General features: G+C 47.7%; 1 protein-coding gene across 2 annotated transcripts in view; it reads left to right on the forward strand.

Annotated features, from left to right (window-relative positions):
* RRAGC (Ras related GTP binding C) overlaps positions 1 to 20423 on the forward strand; it is a 172299-nt gene that overhangs the window by 75341 nt on the left and 76535 nt on the right. For both annotated transcript variants that reach the window (XM_063954316.1, XM_063954315.1), the window contains one exon: positions 11697 to 11896. In XM_063954316.1, coding sequence (XP_063810386.1) covers positions 11697 to 11896 — 200 coding nt within the window. The remainder of the gene's footprint in view (positions 1 to 11696; positions 11897 to 20423) is intronic.

A 20423-nucleotide genomic window follows, 5' to 3' on the forward strand; every position in this document is an offset into this window, starting at 1 on the left:
ACTCAGAGTCTTTCACTCCCGGGTAAATTAAAGCAAAAAGTGCATTTATTGGTCAACGAACCCCCTTCCTCAGGACACTGCAAAAAGTATAAATATATATATATAGCGCTAACAGGTCTGGGCAGTCATTTTACTGGCTGCAGTACCGGGATAGGCGCTGGGTGTGAGCTGGCAGAACTCTCTCTGTGTCCCTTTTGCAGGCTTTATTGTGGGTCTGTCTCCTACAGCCCCAGTGTGGTTGTGGGTGTCGGTACGTGTGTGTCGACATGTCTGAGGCTGAATGCTCTTCCCAGGAGGAGGCTGGAGTGGGGACGGAAAATAATGTGAGAGTGACCGTGTCGGCACCGCCGACGGATGATTGGGTGAATATGTTGAGTGTTTTAAACGCAAACGTGACTAAGTTGACTAAGAGATTTGATAAATCTGAGTCTAAGAACCAGACATGGAGTAAATCCATGAAAGATGGTTTGTCACAGGCCCAGACCCCTTCGGGGTCACAGAAAAGTGCATTTACCCAGATAGCAGATACAGATACCGACACGGACTCTGATTCCAGTGTCGACTATAGTGATGCCAGATTACATCCAAAGCTGGCTAAGAGTATTCAGTACATGATTGTGGCGATAAAAGACGTATTACATATCACTGAGGACCCTGCTGTTCCTGATACTAGGGTCTGTATGTTTAAAGGAAAGAAACCTGAGGTAACGTTTCCTCCCTCTCATGAACTGAACGCACTTTTTGAAAAGGCTTTGGAAAATCCTGACAAAAAGATACATGTTTCCAAAAGAATTCCAGTGGCATATCCGTTCCCCTCGGGGGACAGGGAAAGGTGGGAGTCAATCCCCACGGTAGACAAAGCTTTATCGCGTCTATCCAAAAAGGTGGCGCTTCCGTCTCCTGACACGGCAGCCCTAAAGGATCCTGCGGATCGTAAGCAGGAAAATACACTAAAATCCATTTGTCACTACAGGGTCGCTACTCAGGCTTGCCGTTGCTGCGGCATGGGTGAGTAGCGCTATTGAAAGGTGGGCAGATAACTTATCATCTGAGGTAGATACCCTAGACAGAGATAGTGTGCTTTTGACTCTGGGGCACATCAGGGATGCTGCAGCATATTTAAAAGAAGCTGTAAGGTGAGGGATATTGGCCTTTTGGGTTCAAGGGCCAATGCCATGGCGGTCTCAGCAAGGAGAGCGTTGTGGATACATCAATGGAATGCTGATGCTGACTCTAAGAAGGCGATGGAGTCTCTTCCGTTTAATGGTAGGGTCTTGTTTGGCGACGGCCTCACTGACCTGGTGTCTACGGCTACCGCGGATAAATCTTCATTTTTACCTTATGTCCCTGCACAGCAGAAGAAATAGCCTCACTATCAGATGCAGTCCTTTCGGACCAATAAATTCAAAAAAGGACGTGGGTCCTCCTTCTCTGCTGCGAGGGGGAGAGGACAGGGAAAGGTCACAGGCTGTGGCAAGTTCCCAGGAGCAGAAGTCCTCTCCGGCTTCTACCAAATCCACCGCATGACGCTGGGGCTCTGTTGCGGGAGTCCGCACCAGTGGGGGCACGTCTCAAACTCTTCAGTCAGGTCTGGGTGCACTGGGACCTGAATACTTGGATAGTAGACATAGTAACCCAGGGCTACAAGTTAGAGTTTCAAGACGTGCCCCCTCACCGATTTTTTTCAAATCGGCCTTGCCAGCTTCTCTTCCAGAAAGGGAGATAGTAAGCGCTGCGATACTAAAGTTGTGTCAAAATCAAGTGATTGTCACGGTACCCCCGTCTCTCTCAACAGGGGGAAGGGTTTTATTCGAGCCTCAGTCAGACCGATTCTAAACCTAAAATCCCTCAATTTATTTCTAAAAAAATTCAAGTTCAAGATGGAGTCTCTGCAGTGATATCCAGTCTGGAGGAGGGGGATTTTATGGTGTCGGTCCACATAAAAGATGCCTACTTACATGTCCCCATATATCCTCCACATCAGGCTTACCTGAGATTTGCTGTGCAGGATTGTCATTACCATTTTCAGACGTTGTTGTTTGGTCTGTCCACGGCTCCGAGGATTTTCACCAAAGTAATGGCGGAAATAATGGTTCTCCTGCGCAAGCAGGGAATCACAATTATCCCGTACTTGGACGATCACCTCATAAAGGCGAGGTCCAAGGAGCAATTGTTGAAGAATGTTGTCCTTTCACTGACGATTCTGCAACAACACGGTTTGCTCCTAAATTTGCCAAAATCACAGTTGGATCCAACGACACGGCTGTCGTTCCTGGGTATGATACTGGATACAGAATAGCAAAGAGTTTTACTTCCAGTGGAGAAAAAGCTCTGGAAATACAGAACATGGTAAAACAGATTCTGAAACCGGCAAAGGTGTCAGTTCTTCACTGTGCTCGGTTGCTGGGGAAGATGGTGGCGGCCTACGAGGCCATTCCGTATGGCAGGTCCCATGCCAGGGTGTTTCAGTGGAACCTGTTGGACCAGTGGTACGGCTCTCACCTGGACATGCACCGGAAAATTATTCTATCTCCCAGGACCAGAATTTCCCTTCTGTGGTGGCTGCACAGTTCTCACCTTCTGGAGGGACGCAGGTTCGGGATTCAGGATTGGATCCTGGTGACCACAGATGCAAGCCTCCGAGGCTGGGGAGCAGTCACACAGGGAAGAAACTTTCAGGGAAAGTGGTCAAGCCAGGAAGCTTGTCTACACATAAACTTTCTGGAATTAAGAGCCATCTACAATGGCATACTGCAAGCAGAACATCTTCTTCGAGGTCTGCCGGTCTTGATTCAGTCAGACAACGTGACAGCAGTGGCGTACAAAAACCGCCAAGGCGGAACAAAAAGCTGAGCAGCGATTGCCGAGGCCACGAAGATTCTTCGCTGGGCGGAAAGACATGCCAGCGCTCTGTCAGCGGTCTTCATTCCAGGAGTGGACAACTGGGAAGCAGACTTCCTCAGCAGACACGATCTCCATCCAGGAGAGTGGGGTCTTCATCAAGAGGTCTTTGCAGAAGTGACAAGTCGTTGGGGAGTCCCTCAAGTGGACATGATGGCGTCCCGCCTCAACAAGAAACTTCAGAGATATTGTTCCAGGTCAAGGGACCCTCAAGCGATAGCGGTGGACGCCCTAGTGACACCGTGGGTGTTTCAGTCGGTCTATGTGTTCCCTCCGCTTCCACTCATTCCAAAGGTGATAAAAATGTATAAGAACAAGGGTTCAGGCGATCCTCATTGTTTCAGATTGGCCAAAAGGGGCCTGGTATCCAGATCTTCAGGAGTTGCTCATAGAAGATCCCTGGCCTCTTCCTCTTCGGGAGGACCTGTTACAACAGGGGCCGTGCTTGTATCAGGACATACCACGGCTGCGTTTGACGGCATGGCGGTTGAACGCCAAATCCTAGCCCGAAAGGGTATTCCCAGTGGAGTCATTCCTACACTTCTTCAGGCTAGAAAATAAGTAACGGCAAAGCATTACCACCGTATTTTGAGAAAATGTGTGTCTTGGTGTGAGTCCAAGAAGGCTCCTACGGAAGAATTTCACCTGGGGCGTTTGCTCCATTTCCTACAAGCCGGTGTGGATGCGGGCCTAAAGTTAGGCCCTATTAAAGTACAGATTTCGGCCTTGTCGATCTTTTTTCAAAAAGAATTAGCCTCCCTTCCAGAAGTTCAGACCTTCGTAAAAGGCGTGCTGCACATCCAACCTCCCTTTGTGCCCCCAGTGGCACCTTGGGACCTTAATGTGGTGTTGCAATTCTTGCAATCACATTGGTTTGAACCTTTGCACAAGGTTGAATTAAAATTCCTTACTTGGAAAGTGGTCATGTTGTTGGCCTTGGCGTCTGCAAGGCGAGTGTCTGAGTTGGCGGCTTTGTCTCACAAAAGCCCCTATTTGATTTTCCATGCTGATAGAGCGGAGTTGAGAACTAGTCAGCAATTTCTGCCAAAAGTGGTTTCATCATTTCATGTTAACCAGCCAATTGTGGTGCCAGTGGCTACTGACGCCTTGGCGGAGTCGAAGTCTCTCGATGTGGTCAGAGCTTTGAAGATCTATGTCGCCAGAACGGCGCAGATTGGGAAAACAGAGGCTCTGTTTGTTCTGTGGGCTCCCAACAAGATTGGGGCTCCTGCTTCCAAGCAGACTATTGCGTGCTGGATTTGTAATACGATTCAGCAGGCTCATTCTACGGCAGGATTGCCGTTACCGAAATAGGTGAAAGCCCATTCTACCAGAAAGGTGGGCTCATCCTGGGCGGCTGCCCGGGGAGTCTCGGCGTTACAACTTTGCCGAGCTGCTACTTGGTCGGGTTCAAACACCTTTGCAAAGTTTTACAAGTTTGATACCCTGGCTGAGGAGGACCTCTTGTTTGGTCAATCGGTGCTGCAGAGTCATCCGCACTCTCCTGCCGCCCGTTCTAGAGCTTTGGTATAAACCCCCATGGTTATTGAAGCATTCCCAGCATCCTCTAGGACGTATGAGAAAATAGGATTTTAATACCTACCGGTAAATCCTTTTCTCTTAGTCCTTAGAGGATGCTGGGCGCCCGTCCCAGTGCGGGCTGTATCTGCAGTTTGGTTATAGTTACGCTCATGTTGCGTTGAGTTCAGTCAATCTGTGACTGTTGTTGGTCATGCCGTTGTATGCGTTGTTGTTATTGTTGAATGCCATGTTGTACGGCGTGTTAGTGGTGTGAGCTGGTATGTATCTCACCTTAGTTTAAAATAAATAAATCCTTTTCCTCGAAATGTCCGTCTCCCTGAGCACAGTTCCTATAACTGGAGTCTGGAGGAGGGGCATAGAGGGAGGAGCCAGTTCACACCCATTCAAAGTCTTATAGTGTGCCCATGTCTCCTGCGGATCCCGTCTATACCCCATGGTTCTTGAAGCATCCCCAGCATCCTCTACGGACTAAGAGAAAAGGATTTACCGGTAGGTATTAAAATCCTATTATCTGTAGATATATTGGTCATTGTGTGTGCTGCTGGGCTGACACGATATGTCTGTGAAAGACAGCGTTCACAGACATATTGTTGGTATACACTGGCCAACACACCAGCGATATATTGGCAGTTCAATAGAATGGCCGATATATATCGGCCAGTGTGTACCCAGCATTAATGTTAAATGAAATAAGACGCAATGGTTTCTTTTTCTACAGCAAAATATTTATAACAATGTTATCTGTCTGAGTTGGGGGTATCCTTATTACAGAGCAAAAGTTTTAACAGTGAGATCTGCAGCTGAGTTACCCTGCCAATTGTTACACTGTGGAGCTGTGTTTTTTCAATTCAAGTATTTATTGGTAGTTCATCTTGTGAGTTGTGAAAGTGTGTACACATGTTGTATATGTTACCTTTTACAGATTGTCAGGTTCAGTATATAATAATTTTACAGTTAGTTGATTCACTTGCCTTAATTCTGCATTAGATCTTTCCTGGTGCATGAGCCCCCGCAGAGTATTTTCTAATGTACTATGACCATAGCCAATAAGAAATCTACTGTACAGTACATTGCTGGAGGACTATGGGTAGTCTTCTCATTTTGAAAGAATTATTTTGTAGTGACCTAGTTATTATGCGTATGTGCCTCTATCATGTAATGTTGTAAAATCTGACGTTCAAATGCAGTGTCTAGTTAATTAGTGTTGCTCTAAACAAATCTGATGATGCTGCAGAGTGGGTGCTATACTGTATGCATTGTAGGTATCGTTCCACCAGTGTCCATACATTTCAAATGTAATTTCACTAGTAATTGACATCATCAGGCTCAGTTGGTCGCACAGCTGATCTGTTCTCTGCATCACAAATTGATTGTCTGAAAATTTATATATTTTCTTTAATATAAGTATGACTGTCCATACCATAAATAATGCAGACTGAAGAAAATTATTTGTATTTCTCTAACGTCCTAAGTGGATGCTGGGGACTCCGTAAGGACCATGGGGAATAGCAGCTCCGCAGGAGACTGGGCACATCTAAAGAAAGCTTTAGGACTATCTGGTGTGCACTGGCTCCTCCCCCTATGACCCTCCTCCAAGCCTCAGTTAGATCTCTGTGCCCGAACGAGAAGGGTGCACACTAGGGGCTCTCCTGAGCTTCTTAGTGAAAGTTTTAGATTAGGTTTTTTATTTTCAGTGAGACCTGCTGGCAACAGGCTTACTGCATCGAGGGACTAAGGGGAGAAGAAGCGAACTCACCTGCGTGCAGAGTGGATTGGGCTTCTTAGGCTACTGGACATTAGCTCCAGAGGGACGATCACAGGCCCAGCTTGGATGGGTCCCAGAGCCGCGCCGCCGGCCCCCTTACAGAGCCAGAAGGCAGAAGAGGTCCGGAAAATCGGCGGCAGAAGACGTCCTGTCTTCAACAAGGTAGCGCACAGCACTGCAGCTGTGCGCCATTGCTCTCAACACACTTCACACTTCGGTCATTGAGGGTGCAGGGCGCTGGGGGGGGGGCGCCCTGAGACGCAATAAAAACACCTTGGATGGCAAAAAAATGCATCACATATAGCTCCTGGGCTATATGGATGCATTTAACCCCTGCCAGAATCCATAAAAAAGCAGGAGAAAAGTCCGCGAAAAAGGGGCGGAGCCTATCTCCTCAGCACACTGGCGCCATTTTCCCTCACAGCTCCGTTGGAGGGAAGCTCCCTGTCTCTCCCCTGCAGTCACTACACTACAGAAAGGGTTAAAAAAAGAGAGGGGGCACTAATTAGGCGCAGTATTAACTATACAGCAGCTATAAGGGGAAAAACACTTATATAAGGTTATCCCTGTATATATATAGCGCTCTGGTGTGTGCTGGCAAACTCTCCCTCTGTCTCCCCAAAGGGCTAGTGGGGTCCTGTCCTCTATCGGAGCATTCCCTGTGTGTGTGCTGTATATCGGTACTTTTGTGTCGACATGTATGAGGAGAAAAATGATGTGGAGACGGAGCAGATTGTCTGTAATAGTGATGTCACCCCCTAGGGGGTCGACACCTGAGTGGATGAACTGTTGGAAGGAATTACGTGACAGTGTCAGCTCTGTATAAAAGACAGTGGTTGACATGAGACAGCCGGCTACTCAGCTTGTGCCTGTCCAGACGTCTCATAGGCCGTCAGGGGCTCTAAAGCGCCCGTTACCTCAGATGGCAGATATAGACGCCGACACGGATACTGACTCCAGTGTCGACGGTGAAGAGACGAATGTGACTTCCAGTAGGGCCACACGTTACATGATTGAGGCAATGAAAAATGTTTTACACATTTCTGATAATACGAGTACCACCAAAAAAGGGGTATTATGTTCGGTGAGGAAAAACTACCTGTAGTTTTCCTGAATCTGAGAAATTAAATGAGGTGTGTGATGATGCGTGGTTTTCCCCCGATAACAACTGATAATTTCTAAAATGTTATTGGCATTATATCCTTTCCCGCCAGAGGTTAGGGTGCGTTGGGAAACACCCCCTAGGGGGGATAAAGCGCTCACACGCTTGTAAGGGCTCTACCTTCGCCTGAGATGGCCGCCCTTAAGGATCCTGCTGATAGAAAGCAGGAGGGTATCCTAAAAGGTATTTACACACATACTGGTGTTATACTGCGACCAGCAATCGCCTCAGCCTGGATGTGCAGTGCTGGGTTGGCGTGGTCGGATTCCCTGACTGAAAATATTGATACCCTAGATAGGGACAGTATATTTTTGCCTATAGAGCATTTAAAAGATGCATTTTTATATATGCGTGATGCACAGCGGAATATTTGCCGACTGGCATCAAGTCTAAGCGCGTTGTCCATTTCTACCAGTAGAGGGTTATGGACACGTCAGTGGTCAGGTGATGCGTATTCCAAACGGCATTTGGAAGTATTGCTTTATTAAGGGAGGAGTTATTTGGGGTCGGTCTTTCAGACCTGGTGGCCACGGCAACAGCTGGGAAATCCACGTTTGTACCCCAGGTCGCCTCTCAACATGAGAAGACGCCGTATTATCAGGCGCAGTCTTTTCGTGGACAAGCGGGCAAAATGTTCCTCATTTCTGCCCCGTGACAGAGGGAGAGAAAAAAGGCTGCAGAAATCAGCCAGTTCCCAGGACCAGAAACCCTCTCCCGCCTCTGCCAAGCCCTCAGTATGACGCTGGGGCTTTACAAGCAGAATCAGGCACGGTGGGGGGCCCGTCTCAATGAATTTCAGCGCGCAGTGGGCTCACTCGCAAGTAGACCCCTGGATCCTTCAGGTGATATCTCAGGGGTACAAATTAGAATTCGAGACGTCTCCCCCTCGCCGTTTCCTAAAGTCGGCTTTACAGATGTCTCCTTCTGACAGGGAGACAGTTTTGGAAGCCATTCACAAGCTGTATTCCCAGCAGGTGATCATCAAGATACCCCTCCTGCAACAGGGAACGGGGTATTATTCCACACTGTTGTGGTACCGAAGCCGGACGGCTCGGTGAGACCGATTCTAAATCTAAAATCTTTGAACACTTACGTACAGAGGTTCAAATTCAAGATTGAGTCACTCAGAGCAGTGATTGCGAACCTGGAAGAAGGGGACTACATGATGTCTCGGGACATCAAGGATGCTTACCTTCATGTCAAAATTTACCCTTCTCACCAAGGGTACCTCAGGTTTATGGTACAGAACTGTCACTATCCGTTCAGACGCTGCCGTATGGATGGTACACGGCACCCCGGGTCTTTACCAAGGTAATGGCCGAAATGATGATATTCCTTCGAAGGAAGTGAATTTTAGTTATCCCTTCCTTGGACAATTCCCTGATAAGGGTAAGATCCAGGGAACAGTTGGAGGTCGGTGTAGCACTATCTCAGGTAGTGTTGCGGCAGCACGATTGGATTCTCAATATTCCAAAATTGCACCTGGTTCCGACGACTTGTCTTCTGTTCCTAGGGATGATCCTGGACACAGTCCAGAAAAAGGTGTTTCTCCCGGAGGAGAAAGCCAGGGAGTTATCCGAGCTAGTCAGGAACCTCCTAAAACCGAGCCAAGTCTCAGTGCATCAATGCACAAGGGTTCTGGGTAAAATGGTGGCTTCCTACGAAGCAATCCCATTCGGCAGATTCCACGCAAGAACTTTCCAGTGGGACCTGCTGGACAAATGGTCCGGATCGCATCTTCAGATGCATCAGCGGATAACCCTGTCACCAAGGACAAGGGTGTCCCTCCTGTGGTGGTTGCAGAGTGCTCATCTTCTAGAGGGCCGCAGATTAGGCATTCAGGACTGGGTCCTGGTGACCACGGATGCCAGCCTGCGAGGCTGGGGAGCAGTCACACAGGGAAGGAATATCCAGGGCTTATGGTCAAGCCTGGAGACATCACTTCACATAAATATCCTGAAGCTAAGGGACATTTACAATGCTCTAAGCTTAGCAAGACCTCTGCTTCAAGGTCAGCCGGTGTTGATCCAGTCGGACAACATCACGGCAGTCACCCACGTAAACAGACAGGGTGGCACAAGAAGCAGGAGGGCAATGGCAGAAGCTGCAAGGATTCTTCGCTGGGCGGAAAATCATGTGATAGCACTGTCAGCAGTATTCATTCCGGGAGTGGACAACTGGGAAGCAGACTTCCTCAGCACGACCTCCACCCGGGAGAGTGGGGACTTCACCCAGAAGTCTTCCACATGATTAAAAACTCGACAGGTATTGCGCCAGGTCCAGGGACCCTCAGGCAATAAGCTGTAGACGCTCTGGTAACACCGTGGGTGTACCAGTCAGGGTATGTGTTCCCTCCTCTGCTTCTCATACCCAAGGTACTGAGATTGATAAGATGGAGAGGAGTAAGTACTATATTCGTGGTTCCGGATTGGTCAAGAAGGACTTGGTAACCGGAACTTCAGGAGATGCTCACGGAGGATCCGTGGCCTCTACCTCTAAGAAGGGACCTGCTCCAGCAAGGACCCTGTCTGTTCCAAGACTTACCGCGGCTGCGTTTGACGGCATGGCGGTTGAACGCCGGATCCTGAAGGAAAAAAGGCATTCCGGATGAAGTCGTCCCTATCCTGATCAAAGCCAGGAAGGATGTAACCGCAAAAACATTATCACCGCAATTGGCGAAAATATGTTGCGTGGTGCGAGGCCAGTAAGGCCCGACGGAGGAAATTCAACTGGGTCGATTCCTACATTTCCTGCAAACAGGAGTGTCTATGGGCCTGAAATTGGGGTCCATTAAGGTTCAAATTTCGGCCCTGTCAATTTTCTTCCAAAAAGAACTAGCTTCAGTCCCTGAAGTTCAGACGTTGTAAAAGGGGTACTGCATATACAGCCTCCTTTTGTGCCTCCAGTGGCACTTTGGGATCTCAATGTAGTTTTGGGTTCCAAAAGTCACATTGGTTTGAACCACTTAAATCTGTGGAGTTAAAATATCTCACATGGAAAGTGGTCATGCTGTTGGCCCTGGCCTGGGCCAGGCGCGTGTCAGAATTGGCGGCTTTATCCTGAAAAAGTCCTTATCTGATTTTCCATTCGGACAGGGCGGAATTGAGGACTCGTCCTCAGTTTCTCCCCAAGGTGTTTTCAGCGTCTCACCTGAACCAACCTATTGGTGGTGCCTGCGGCTACTAGGGACTTGGAGGCCTCCAAGTTGCTAGACGTTGTCAGTGCCCTGAAAATATATGTTTCCAGGACGGCTGGAGTCAGGAAATCTGACTCGCTGTTTATCCTGTGTGCACCCAACAAGCTGGGTGCTCCTGCTTCTAAGCAGACTATTGCTCGTTGGATTTGTAGTACAATTCAGCTTGCACATTCTGTGGCAGGCCTGCCACAGCCAAAAATCTGTAAATGCCCACTCCACAAGGAAGGTGGGCTCATCTTGGGCGGCTGCCTGAGGGGTCTCGGCTTTACAACTTTGCCGAGCAGCTACTTGGTCAGGAGCAAATACGTTTGTAAAATTCTACAAAATTGATATCCTGGCTGAGGAGGACCTGGAGTTCTCTCATTTGGTGCTGCAGAGTCATCCGCACTCTCCCGCCCGTTTGGGAGCTTTGGTATAATCCCCATGGTCCTTACGGAGTCCCCAGCATCCACTTAGGACGTTAGAGAAAATAAGAATTTACTTACCGATAATTCTATTTCTCATAGTCCGTAGTGGATGCTGGGCGCCCATCCCAAGTGCGGATTGTCTGCAATACTTGTACATAGTTATTGTTACAAAAATCGGGTTATTATTGTTGTGAGCCATCTTTCAGAGGCTCCTCTGTTATCATGCTGTTAACTGGGTTCAGATCACAGGTTATACGGTGTGATTGGTGTGGCTGGTATGAGTCTTACCCGGGATTCAAAATCCTTCCTTATTGTGTACGCTCGTCCGGGCACAGTATCCTAACTGAGGCTTTGAGGAGGGTCATAGGGGGAGGAGCCAGTGCACACCAGATAGTCCTAAAGCTTTCTTTAGATGTGCCCAGTCTCCTGCGGAGCCGCTATTCCCCATGGTCCTTACGGAGTCCCCAGCATCCACTACGGACTATGAGAAATAGAATTATCGGTAAGTAAATTCTTATTTTTTAACAGTATGTAGACCTTAATTTGTGGTTGAATATTTAGCTAAAGGGATGGCTACAAGAGATCAGGACTACCAGGTGTGATGGAGAGTGCCCTCTTCTGGGAAAATGTAACTAAATGCCATGTTTTCCATTGCAATGGAATACAATAGGTACCCTATATGTGGAAGTCCTTACATTTTTATTTTTTTTATTTTGCTTACAGGACGATTACATGGAAGCCCTAGCAAGACTTCATGTCACAGTCTCCAAAGCCTATAAAGCAAATCCTGACATGAATTTTGAGGTCTTTATTCACAAAGTAGATGGTTTGTCTGATGACCATAAGATAGAAACTCAAAGGGACATTCACCAGAGAGCGAATGATGACCTTGCAGATGTTGGGCTAGAAAAACTTCATCTGAGGTGAGCTGCTGACTTGGTAATGCTTTTTCTCTTTACTGCTATGTCTAGGAACAACATCTCTTTTAAAATATTAATTGTTATGATAATTATGATGGTACTTTGCTTTAGCCCTAAGTTACAGAACAAGGGATTTGAGGCAGCCAGAACTATGCAGTACCTGGTACATCTTCCCAGGGAGTGGGTGGATTACTCTCTATATACTAATACCCCTTTCACACCAAATAACCTGGTATCGACCCGGCATATTGCCGGGTCAACACAGGTCAGCGTGCGGTGTGAAAGCGTCATAGCCGAAATCCCGGCAATTCAACCCGGGAATAAAGCAGTGTTATTCTCCGGTTGAATACCGGGTAAATGGCAGCGTAAACGGGCTCGGGACCCGTTCACTACAACAATGAGAGGCGGCACGGAGATGATCTCATCTCCCAGCGCCACCCCCGCTGCATTTTTGTTATATACTTTTAGTACTATGTAGTAGTCCAGTAGTTGAGACCTGATGGAGAATACTTTTTTCTCTAACGTCCTAGTGGATGCTGGGGACTCCGTAAGGACCATGGGGATAGACGGGCTCCGCAGGAGACATGGGCACTTTAAGAAAGAATTTAGGTTCTGGTGTGCACTGGCTCCTCCCTCTATGCCCCTCCTCCAGACCTCAGTTTGATACTGTGCCCAGATGAGCTGGGTGCTTTTCAGTGAGCTCTCTTGAGTTTGCTGAGTGAAAGTATTTTGTTAGGTTTTTTATTTTCAGGGAGCTCTGCTGGCAACAGACTCCCTGCATCGTGGGACAGAGGGGAGAGAAGCAGCCCTACTCTCTGAAGCTAGGTCCTGCTTCTTAGGCTACTGGACACCATTAGCTCCAGAGGGATCGTACGCAGGATCTCACCCTCGCCGTCCCATCCCAGAGCCGCGCCGCCGTCCCCCTCGCAGAGCCGGAAGACAGAAGCCGGGTGAGTATGAGAAGCAAAGAAGACTTCACAGGCGGCAGAAGACTCCGTTCTTCACTGAGGTAACGCACAGCACTGCAGCTGTGCGCCATTGCTCCCACACACCTCACATACTCCGGTCACTGTAAGGGCGCAGGGGGGGCGGCGCCCTGGGCAGCATTTGGGACCTCTTTTGGCAAAAGTTTAAAATATATACAGCTGGGCACTGTATATATGTATGAGCCCCCGCCAAAAATTGCATATTTAAGCGGAACAGAATCCCGCCGCCGAGGGGGCGGAGCTTCTTCCTCAGCACTCACCAGCGCCATTTTTTCTCTGCAGCTCCGGTAGAAGAGGGTAAAAAGAGAGGGGGGGGGGGGCACATAATTAGGCGCAAAAATCAATATAAAACAGCAGCTACTGGGTTAACATTAAGTTACTGTGTTATTCCTGGGTTGATAGCGCTGGGGTGTGTGCTGGCATACTCTCTCTCTGTCTCTCCTAAGGGCCTTGTGGGGGAACGGTCTTCAAAAAGGGCATTCCCTGTGTGTGTGGTGTGTCTGTACGCTTGTGTCGACATGTCTGATGAGGAAGGCTATGTGGAAGCAGAGCGGGAGCAAATGAATGTGGGGTCTCCGCCGACGGCGCCGACACCTGATTGGATGGATATGTGGAAGCTTTTAAATGATAATGTTAATTCCTTGCATAAAAGGTTAGAAAAAGCTGATGCCTCAGGACAGTCAGCGTCCCAACCCGTGCCTGGTCCTATGTCGCAGAGGCCGTCAGGGTCACTGAAGCGCCCACTATCCCAAATTGTTGACACAGATACCGACATGGATTCTGACTCCAGTGTCGATTACGATGATGTAAAGTTACAGCCAAAATTGGTTAAATCCATCCGTTATATGATTATAGCAATTAAGGATGTGTTGCACATCACAGAGGAAATCCCAGTCCCTGACAAGAGGGTACATATGTATGGGGAAAAGAAGCCGGAGGTAACCTTTCCCCCCTCACACGAGCTAAATGAGTTATGTGAAAAGGCTTGGGAGTCTCCAGATAAAAAACTGCAGATTTCCAAAAGGATTCTTATGTCGTATCCTTTCCTGCCAACGGACAGGTTACGCTGGGAATCCTCCCCTAAGGTGGACAAAGCTTTAACACGCTTATCCAAGAAGGTAGCCCTGCCGTCACAGGATACGGCTACCCTCAAAGATGCTGCGGATCGCAAACAGGAGGTTACCCTGAAGTCCATTTATACACATTCAGGTACCTTACTGAGGCCGGCGATCGCGTCGGCCTGGGTGTGTAGTGCTGTAGCAGCATGGACAGATACCGTGTCTGAGGAAATTGATACCTTAGACAAGGATACTATATTGTTGACCTTGGGGCATATTAAAGACGCTGTCCTATATATGAGAGATGCTCAAAGAGACATTAGTCTACTGGGTTCTAGAATAAATGCTATGTCAATTTCTGCCAGAAGGGTCCTGTGGACTCGGCAATGTACAGGTGATGCCGACTCAAAAAGGCATATGGAGGTTTTACCTTACAAGGGTGAGGAATTGTTTGGGGAGGGTCTCTCGGACCTGGTCTCCACAGCTACTGCTGGAAAGTCAAATTTTTTGCCATATGTTTCCTCACAGCCTAAGAGAGCACCGTATTATCAAATGCAGTCCTTTCGTTCACAGAAAAACAAAGTCCGAGGTGCGTCCTTTCTTCCCAGGGGCAGAGGAAAGAAGCTGCACAACACAGCTAGTTCCCAGGAACAGAAGTCCTCCCCGGCCTCTACAAAATCCACCGCATGACGCTGGGGATCCGCAAGCGGAGCTTAGGCCCGGTGGGGGCACGTCTTCGAAATTTCAGCCACAAGTGGGTTCACTCCCAGTTGGATCCCTGGGCAATAGAGATTGTGTCTCAGGGATACAAGCTGGAATTCGAGGAGATGCCCCCTCACGATACCTCAAATCGGCCCTGCCAGCTTCCCCCCACGAGAGGGAAATAGTGTTAACTGCAATTCACAAATTGTATCTTCAACAGGTGGTGGTCAAGGTTCCCCTCCTTCAACAAGGAAAGGGTTATTATTCGACCATGTTTGTGGTACCGAAACCGGACGGTTCGGTCAGACCCATATTGAATTTAAAATCCCTGAACGTGTACCTAAAAAGGTTCCGGTTCAAGATGGAACCGCTGAGAGCGGTCATTGCAAGCCTGGAAGGGGGGGATTTTATGGTGTCTCTGGACATAAAGGATGCATACCTTCATGTCCCCATTTATCCACCTCATCAGGCGTACCTCAGATTTGTGGTACAGGATTGTCATTACCAATTTCAGACGTTGCCGTTTGGTCTCTCCACGGCACCGAGAATATTTACCAAGGTAATGGCGGAAATGATGGTGCTCCTGCGGAAGCAAAGAGTCACAATTATCCCATACTTGGACGATCTCCTCATAAAAGCGAAATCAAGAGAGCAGTTGCTGATCAGCGTAGCACTTTCTCTGGAAGTGTTACGGCAACACGGCTGGATTCTAAATATTCCAAAGTCGCAGTTGGTTCCTACGACTCGTCTGCCTTTCCTGGGCATGATTCTGGACACAGACCAGAAAAGGGTTTATCTCCCGATGGAGAAAGCTCAGGAACTCATGACACAACCTATTAAAACCAAAACAGGTGTCAGTGCATCACTGCACTCGTGTCCTGGGAAAGATGGTGGCATCATACGAGGCCATTCCCTTCGGCAGGTTCCATGCGATGACTTTTCAATGGGACTTACTGGACAAGTGGTTCGGATCACATCTTCAGATGCATCGGTTAATCACCCTATCCCCCAGGGCCAGGGTGTCACTCCTGTGGTGGTTACAGAGCGCTCACCTTCTCGAGGGCCACAGATTCGGCATTCAGGACTGGGTCCTGGTGACCACGGACGCAAGCCTCCGAGGTTGGGGTGCAGTCACACAGGGAAGAAATTTCCAAGGTCTGTGGTCAAGTCAAGAGACTTGCCTTCACATCAACATCCTGGAACTAAGGGCCATATACAACGCCCTACGTCAAGCGGAGACCCTGCTTCGCGACCAACCGGTTCTGATTCAGTCAGACAACATCACCGCGGTGGCTCATGTAAACCGCTAAGGCGGCACAAGGAGCAGAGTGGCGATGGCGGAATCCACCAGAATTCTTCGCTGGGCGGAGAATCACGTAAGCGCACTGTCAGCAGTGATCATCCCGGGAGTGGACAACTGGGAAGCAGACTTCCTCAGCAGACACGACCTCCACCCAGGAGAGTGGGGACTTCATCAGGAAGTCTTCGCACAGATTACAAGTCGGTGGGAACTGCCACAGGTGGACATGATGGCATCCCGCCTCAACAAAAAGCTACAGAGGTATTGCGCCAGGTCAAGAGACCCTCAGGCGATAGCTGTAGATGCCCTTTTGACACCGTGGGTGTTCCAGTCGGTCTATGTGTTTCCTCCTCTTCCTCTCATACCCAAGGTGCTGAGGATAATAAGAAAAAGAGGAGTACAATACTCATTGTTCCAGGTTGGCCACGAAGGACTTGGTATCCAGATCTGCAAGAAATGCTCACAGAGGACCCGTGGCCTCTTTCTCTAAGACAGGACTTGTTGCAACAGGGGCCCTGTCTGTTCCAAGACTTACCGCGGCTGCATTTGACTGCATGGCGGTTGAACGCCAGATCCTAGCAGAAAAAGGCATTCCGGATGAGGTCATTCCTACGCTGATAAAGGCTAGGAAGGACGTGACAGCTCAACATTATCACCGTATATGGCGAAAATATGTTGCTTGGTGTGAGGCCAGGAATGCTCCTACGGAGGAATTCCAGCTGGGCCGTTTCCTTCACCTCCTACAGTCCGGAGTGAATTTGGGCCTAAAATTCGGTTCCATTAAGGTCCAGATTTCGGCCCTCTCCATTTTCTTTCAAAAAGAGTTGGCTTCTCTACCTGAAGTTCAGACGTTTGTAAAGGGAGTGCTGCATTTTCAACCCCCTTTTGTGCCTCCAGTGGCACCTTGGGATCTTAACGTGGTGTTGAGTTTCCTGAAATCCCACTGGTTTGAACCACTCAAAACGGTGGAGTTGAAATATCTCACGTGGAAGGTGGTCATGCTTTTAGCCTTGGCTTCGGCTAGGCGTGTGTCAGAGTTGGCGGCTTTGTCACATAAAAGCCCCTATCTGGTTTTCCATGCGGATAGAGCAGAATTGCGGACCCGTCCACAATTTCTGCCGAAAGTGGTTTCATCCTTTCATATAAACCAACCTATTGTGGTGCCTGTGGCTGCTACTGACTTGGATGATTCCGAGTTACTAGATGTGGTCAGGGCTTTGAAGATTTATGAAAGAAAGGGAGTTTAGAGGAAATCCCTGCGCTCTAAGAGCTGCTATAGTGGGTGTGAACCTGAGTATATCACCAATTATACTCCAAAGGTTATATGAAAAAGGAGGTTGTGGTACACACACTCAGTAGCGCTACATATACAGATGGAATTATAACAATAATAATAAATGATAAAAAAGAAAGTTCTTATATATATCCGGATAATCTTCCCGACGTGTTTTCTACTGAAGCAAGGCTTCCCAGCCGTCTCCGTCAGTTTGGGTCATAGGAGGGAAAACACAATTTTCTTACATAAAGCCTCGGAGACAACACTTATAAAGGTTTCTTTTCCCGTCACTTTTTATCAATATCAGAGAAGGAGGGGATGCTCACGTTTATGCTTACATCAAGGAAAGTGTAAATAAACCCATCAAGGTATCTTTCATCGGGCCAGATTCCTTCCGATCTTTCCTCGTGGTTCCCGAAGTGTAGTCACAGGAAATGAAGCAGAAGGAAAGTGGTTACTAGAGAAAAGTTCTCAGAGTGGAATTCCACCTATATGGGACAACCCTAAGTTTATGGGATTGTGCAGCAAGGTAAGTTTAAAGGACCACCTGTTCCGTGAACCCAGAATATAGGAATTGCTCACATGTATGCTTACATATAAGCAGTTATGGAAGTACATATAAAGGTATCTTTATCCCTGGTATTCAAATCTCATGTTTTAAAACATCATAACGGGTAATACGAAATGCTCACTTGTTCGCTTACATCAATACGGGTGATTCAAAGCACATAATGGTTTCTTTTCCCAGAGTCAGCGAAATTCACCATATTACCAGAAAAGTTAATATTATATAGGAGTCCTTGTGGTAAAAGCAATTCCAGCAATTTATTCCAATAAAAAACAAATGTACAAAAAATGAAAAGACTTCTAGGTACGATACCAGATGGATTTACCAGCCGTGGGAGGGAATAATATACCCGGGTTCCTCACCACTGGATAGCAGGGTATCGGTCCCAAAAAGTCAATCCCTATGTCCTTTCAGCTCCTCACCAACGCGTTTCGACCGTATGTCTGGTCTTTTTCAAGGTGTGCCACACCTTTCACACCTTGAAAAAGACCAGACATACGGTCGAAACTGACGGAGACGGCTGGGAAGCCTTGCTTCAGTAGAAAACACGTCGGGAAGACTATCCGGATATATATAAGAACTTTCTTTTTTATCATTTATTATTATTGTTATAATTCCATCTGTATATGTAGCGCTACTGAGTGTGTGTACCACAACCTCCTTTGAAGATTTATGTAGCCAGAACGGCTAGGGTCAGGAAAACAGAGTCTTTGTTTATCCTGTATGCTTCCAACAAGCTTGGTGCTCCTGCTTCAAAGCAAACTATTGCTCGCTGGATCTGTAACACGATTCAGCAGGCTCATTTTGCGGCTGGATTGCCGCTGCCAAAATCAGTTAAGGCAAATTCCACTAGGAAGGTGGGCTCTTCTTGAGCGGCTGCCCGAGGGGTCTCGGCATTACAGCTTTGCCGAGCAGCTACTTGGTCAGGTTCAAACACTTTTGCAAAGTTCTACAAGTTTGATACCCTGGCTGAGGAGGACCTTGTGTTTGCTCAATCGGTGCTGCAGAGTCATCCGCACTCTCCCGCCCGTTTGGGAGCTTTGGTATAATCCCCATGGTCCTTACGGAGTCCCCAGCATCCACTACGGACTACGAGAAATAGATTTACCGGTAAGTAAAATCTTATTATTTTTTTTTTAAATATGTAAGTGGTTAGCTTTTACATACCCTATGGGGTATATTCAATAACTGTCGGAAGCTGCCATCTTGTCGGAAAGCCGGCAGCTTCCGACAGTTTTAGGTCGGAAGGGGTTTCGACCTATTCATTATGGCCTCATTTTTTCCGACAAGTCGGGAAACCCGACTTGTCGGAATGCACGCTGATCGGCGGCTCCAGCCGCCGATCAGCGTGCATTGTCGGAAGCCGGGCCAAACCCGACAGGTTTTAGCCCCGTTTCCGACAATCTCGATACGACTTTAAAAAAGTTGGATTGAGATGAGGGAGCTGAGAGCAGGAGACTGGGAGAGCAGGAACCCAGCGGCAGCGTCCACCCAGCTCCAGCAAGCGAGGTCCCACTTGCTGGAGCCGGGTGGACGCTGCCGTGAGCCTCCAGTTACGCTGCTGCAGCCGCAGCTCCCCTCCCGTCTCCTCCTCTCCCCCTCCCCTGTCCGCTCCGTCTCCTCCGCTGCCACCCCCCCTCCCCGGTGCTGCTGACAGCTCCCCCTGATGCCGCTGGCAGCAGCAGGTAAGGAAACTCGGGAACGGCCATGTCCGACAGTCGGATTTGGCCGCTCTTTGAATAGGGGTTGTCGGGTCCATTCCGACAACTGCTTGTCTGAATGGACCCGACTCTTGTTGAATATACCCCTATATATTAAAAAAAAAAAGAAATGTATTATTAAATATTTTTGTCGATTAGCAGTGTGTTTTATGCATTTATGTATTTGTTGGAGCCGGGTGTCCTCATCCATTTATTAAAGCAGCGATCAAAATAAGTTGTAATTAGTGTAATGCATGTTATTCAGTTTTAAAAGGACACTGTTTATCGAAGGAGAAGTCCTGTGTACATTTTTGTTAGTTCTTGAAATGTGCTTGTTAGTGTACATTTTAGTGTAAATTTAATTCTTATAAGTCACAATGATAATCCTATTCATTATTCTGTTCTGAACCTCCAAAATATACCCATGAGGTATTAGGTAGAAAATGTTTACAGGGGATTGCTGACTGAAATAATTTATAAAATCGTTGACTTGTACAGCAATTGTTACTCGCTGCTGTGTGCTCAGCGCATCTCATTGGCAGGGTCACAATATTAGGTATAATAAAGACAAACTTATATGTATACAGTATATATCAGAGTATTGATACAGTATAGTGAGGGAAAGGTAGGTGAAAACCACCATTATTTTTCTCATAACCTAATGTTGCTACTGATGATGATGTTGATGATAAAAGGAATGACACAAACAATATCAATGAGGTTGGATGTTGAGGTAATTTTACAGGCATATACAATAGATTACATCAACCTGGTTGATTTAATACAGCTTTAATGGTGATTCAGTTGTTTTCTCCTGTGGCTGCCACTAGATGGTGCCCAACGTTGCAATTTAATTGTTGCTCCTTTCCGACGCGATCATTGCGGTGGGATATACGTTTTTTCTCGTAGTCTTCTGACGTGAGGTGGCGAGAAGAAATGT

The sequence above is a fragment of the Pseudophryne corroboree genome, chromosome 2 (assembly GCF_028390025.1).
Source record: "Pseudophryne corroboree isolate aPseCor3 chromosome 2, aPseCor3.hap2, whole genome shotgun sequence".
Classification (NCBI taxonomy): Eukaryota; Metazoa; Chordata; class Amphibia; order Anura; family Myobatrachidae; genus Pseudophryne; species Pseudophryne corroboree.